We start from the raw sequence: 4,559 nt of genomic DNA on the forward strand, positions 1-4,559 counted from the left end.
AACACAATGAGACAGGACTGCGGAGGAAACCTCATGTTCAACATGTATCTCTCAGGTTGGTCGTTTGGTCCCGTTCGGAGCCGCACAAACCGCCTCTTATGAGATGATTTTTGAAATGTTCGCTCGGTGCCGGCGTCCTGCGGCCGGTGCTGCTGGATTTCCAGGGCGCGCAGCATTGTTCAGGCTTTTCAATCTGAAAGCCCGTCTGCTCTTTTGTCGGAAATCGGAAATCCTTTTTCCTGGACGCGTTTCCTGGCTTCTCGCAGAGGAGAGCGCAAAGACGACAAGCTTTACGCATCAGCCTCCGACTGGACCGGGACACAATTAGGATTTTAATCTATTTTAACTTTGCGGGAGATTTGGGGATTTTTAAGCATTTCATCTCAGTTTGAACTGCAGGCCATGCACGGCTCACATTTAACAGCATCTTATAACAGCCAGAGCCGTTAATGACAGACCTTCTCCACAGATTCTAAACATCCATCACCACGTTTTATTTCATGTCTTCACCTGTTCCTCTCTGACTGCTGTTTTCTTGTTACATGATGTGTCTGTAAAATTATTATTTTTTCTTATTCCAGCAAAGCAAGATATTATATTTTCATATCTGGGATATGAAATAGACAAAGGCCTGCACCAGCAGCTTTAAGAGATAAATAGTCTCCTGGTTCTGACTGGTCTTGTTCATATGTTTTGATTCCAGATCCAACAGAAAACCTGTTGAAAGAAACCAAAGGAACGTCCTGGGGTCCAATAAATACAGGAGTACAAAAAGGTAAGAACGGAGTCAGCACATAATAAATATAATTATCACACACTGGTCTAGAGGTAAAAAGACTGGTTTTATATGATTATAAAATATTAATATTAATATTAAGCCTCAACGCGATACTTGAGAAAAATAATATTGAAATAACATCAAAATAAATTAGAAACAGCTGTTTTATTTAACATTTAATAAGATCATTCTTTAAATACTGGTTTCCATTTTGATCCTAAACACCCCATATTAGTCTAAAACCAGGAATAAAATGTATTAATGGCGCCTTCGATTTATTTTGGTTTTTTTTTATTTAAAATGTAGTCATTTTATAGTTTAGGCTGATTATAAAAGTCACTGAATTCATACTTTGGAAACTGGAGCCGTTGTTGCTTCACAGCGCGCTCTGCTGCGGGTTTAAAGGAAAATATAAGAAATAAAAAAAAGAAAGTTAAAACATTAAAATAATAAGAATCATAAAAACACCACAGGCCTGAAACTAAACCAGATGCTGTTCAGTGGACATTACTGCTGTGTGAGGAGACGAAATAAAGCAGGTCATGACTTTTAATATGTTATAATAATAACAATAATAATGATTTAATTTTAATTTAATAATAACGTGTACGTACACAAATGGACTGAGATTAGATTAGATTTTAAATAGATTTATAAACGAGTAAATTGTAGAACATCATGAAGATGAATCTGAAAGATTAAAAAAAATAAAACGCATTTATAAAGGCCATGGAAGAAAATATAAATGTAAGAAAATATAAAGGTCTTAAAGGCGCACAGAACAGGCGCGTTTATAAATGATATCTGCTGTACTGCTGCATGAAATATTAACATGCATCGTTTTAAGCAAAAATCGTTCATAGCTTTAAATGAAAAATGTCTCAAAGTGTTTGTTTTTTTATATTTTAGACAGATTATTTTTTTAACCGATGGCAACAGATTAATAGAATAGAATAGAATAGTATTTGATAAACGTGATAAATAAAATAATATTAATAATGATAATAAAAGGACAGTGTATTTTACCCTAAACGTCATGCCCAGTCTGTATTTTCTACCCAGATGTTTTTTTTTTTATTATTTTGTCTGATTCTTTCCTTCTCTTTACGCGTCCCTCTGTACTAACGCTGCGCCCTCGTCCGGTCCGCTCCCCGCGCGCAGGCAGCGGACAGATCCAGCTGTGGCAGTTCCTGCTGGAGCTCCTGTCGGACAGCACCAACATGTCCTGCATCGCCTGGGAGGGAACCAACGGGGAGTTCAAGCTCATCGACCCGGACGAGGTGGCCCGGCGCTGGGGGGAGCGCAAAAGCAAACCCAACATGAACTACGACAAGCTGAGCCGCGCGCTGCGCTACTACTACGACAAGAACATCATGACCAAAGTGCACGGCAAGAGATACGCCTACAAGTTCGACTTCCACGGCCTGGCGCAGGTGTGCCAGCCGTCCACCACGGAGCAGGCCATCTACAAGTTCCAGGGCAACTTCTCCCCGATCCCCTTCTCCGGGATCTCCAAACTGAACCTCGTGGCTCCCGGTGTGGGCCCCCCGGGCTTCTCCTACTGGCCCGGTTCGCCTCCGGCGGCTCTGTATCACAGCCACAACCTGCAGCCTCCGGGGCCCTTCGGCACCGTGTCTCCGTCCCACATCAGCTGCGTCAACAACATCAACAGCCTGAGCAACATCAATAACCACTACAACTGACTGTGTGCGTTCTAGACCGACTGGAAAACAAACCGAGACACCACAAGAAGGGCGGAGGAGGGATGACAGAAGGAGACAGAAGGTCTGTTAGGAGCTGCGTGAACATGGTTCAGGCTGAAACTGACTTCATCTGGTTGAACCATGTTTAAAACTTGTACGACTGGAGCTACGGTTTACGGCAGCAACACATGAAAAACTGAAATTAAAAAAAAAAAAAAAAAAAGCTTTCCTATTTTTAACCTACAGCTACTTTTCTGAGCGAATTATGAAACCCACCCAGAGAGCCGCCATCCAGCTACACACAGCGGTTTAAAGTGTTTCAATAATTATATATTAATTATATTTAATCCATAAACACTCCAAATATTAATATTTCAATTTGTGAAATTAGACTGAAGATTTAAAAAAAAATAAAAAATGTTTACACGCAGATTTTTTTTTAGATACTAAAAAGGAAAAAAATAAAAAAAAAAAAACATATAAAAAATGCTGTTTTAAACACCAGATGGTTGAACAGCTTCCGTCCATCTCTGCTCGTCGCTGCCTCTCATCCTCCCTCCTGTTCCAGGCAGGTGTCCACATCCATACAGGTGTGTCTGCATCCTCTTGGACACAAAGTGACAAATCATCATTGGACTTCTGGCGCCATCTCGTGGTCTAATAAAGTAAAAAATGCTCCTTGGACTTCATTCCACCTAAATAACTGCCACCTCCACCGCTGTCTGCTTGGACATCAACCTGAGCTCAGTGTCTGCATCAGAAAACCGAACCTGACCCACGTGCAATAAAATGAAGTGCAGAAGGCCCGGAGCTGTGTTTGGTGTGAAATAGGTGTGAGCAGTGACACGACTGTGCATCCATGAACCTCTCTGTACAAAGCTGCTTTCTAGTGATTTTAGAGTGACTTAGCGTGCATCATTCACATTAACACGCCTGTACCCATGAAAACAAGTAGAGTCAATAAAACAGACTGCTGTGAATAAACCTTGTTGTCAGTTATGAATCCGTGTCCTTTTGATTCGTGTCGGTTCGAACACCGGCGACCCAGAAAGTCTGACCTCTATAGCTCACATGGCTGCCAGTGGTCCTGCTGCTGGTGGTGCAGAAGGTTGGTTGGGTTCCTGCAGTCTGAGTTCTACAAATCAAGTGTTCATGAAGATGGAAAAGAAAAAGAATAAAATAAGAACACAGACATGTTCGCCCTACGGTGAAAAGTTCTGTTTTTATGGAACTCTGGATCAGTTTAGGGGAACAGTCCAGCGGCTACCATCGCTGCTGAAACCAGTTCATCTTCTTCAGATTGTGGGTCTGGACCAGCTGGGCTTTTAGGTACAGACCAAGCAGCCAGTCGTCCACGTGAGAGGATCTTTGACATCCACATGCTGTGAGTCAGTTTTAAAGAAAATGTTTTTCTTTATTTTCCTGTTATTTGCGGTGGCAGTGCTGAGGAGAGGCAGCTGGTGCATCAGGGGGAAAAACACCAAAAAACTACAACGTCTGGCTTCAAAATGTTCAGAATAGTTCCATTTAATCTAGTGAGCAAAGCACTGAATAGTCTATTAGAGATTTGTTGGTATATGTTTGATCCATGATGCAGCCAACAGGCAGGCAAACCAGCATCAGCTTTAATTTAGTTGTATTTCACTGGATCTTCATGACAATGTTCATGGTGCAGTTTGCTGCTTCACTGTCGGCCACGTGGGGGCGCCATAACTCTTCCACCATCAGGACACAGTTTACATAACCAGGTGACAACAGAGCTGCTCTAATATAGAACAAAGAAGCGTTTGCAAATAGGAGATTAACCTGAAAACTGGTTCTATGACAGTTCAAGTCTACAGATAGCCGAGCACGTCTGGACTGAAGGCTGGAAGGATGGAGGGAACATCTGAGCTCCACCTCTCATGTAAAGGAGGAAACTCTGCTGCTGTCTGAGGAGAAGGTGGTCAGGTAGAAACATCTGCACCTATTAGGACGTCTGGTTTACTAAAATACACAAATCAGCTGGTAAATGACACTTTATCAGTCATCTGGATGTTCAGAGGAAAGGTTCAGACCGGAAGTGAGAGAGAGAGAGA

The 4,559-nt window shown here is 42.0% G+C and overlaps 1 protein-coding gene across 1 annotated transcript; it reads left to right on the forward strand.

The window, feature by feature from the left end:
• The first annotated feature begins 425 nt into the window (after positions 1–425).
• fev (FEV transcription factor, ETS family member) lies at positions 426–2,850 on the forward strand. Its single transcript, XM_008293520.1, has 2 exons — positions 426–775; positions 1,940–2,850. Exon 2 carries the CDS (start codon positions 1,999–2,001, stop codon positions 2,479–2,481), a length of 483 nt encoding a protein of 160 aa, XP_008291742.1. The 5' UTR covers positions 426–775; positions 1,940–1,998; the 3' UTR covers positions 2,482–2,850.
• The last annotated feature ends 1,709 nt before the right edge of the window (positions 2,851–4,559 follow it).

This window comes from Stegastes partitus, unplaced genomic scaffold, assembly GCF_000690725.1.
Source record: "Stegastes partitus isolate 25-593 unplaced genomic scaffold, Stegastes_partitus-1.0.2 Scaffold890, whole genome shotgun sequence".
Classification (NCBI taxonomy): Eukaryota; Metazoa; Chordata; class Actinopteri; family Pomacentridae; genus Stegastes; species Stegastes partitus.

What these genes read in the sequence shown, in the direction of transcription:
- fev (XM_008293520.1), top strand. Translation starts at nt 1,999, where the DNA reads ATGTCCTGCATCGCCTGGGAGGGAACCAACGGGGAGTTCAAGCTCATC.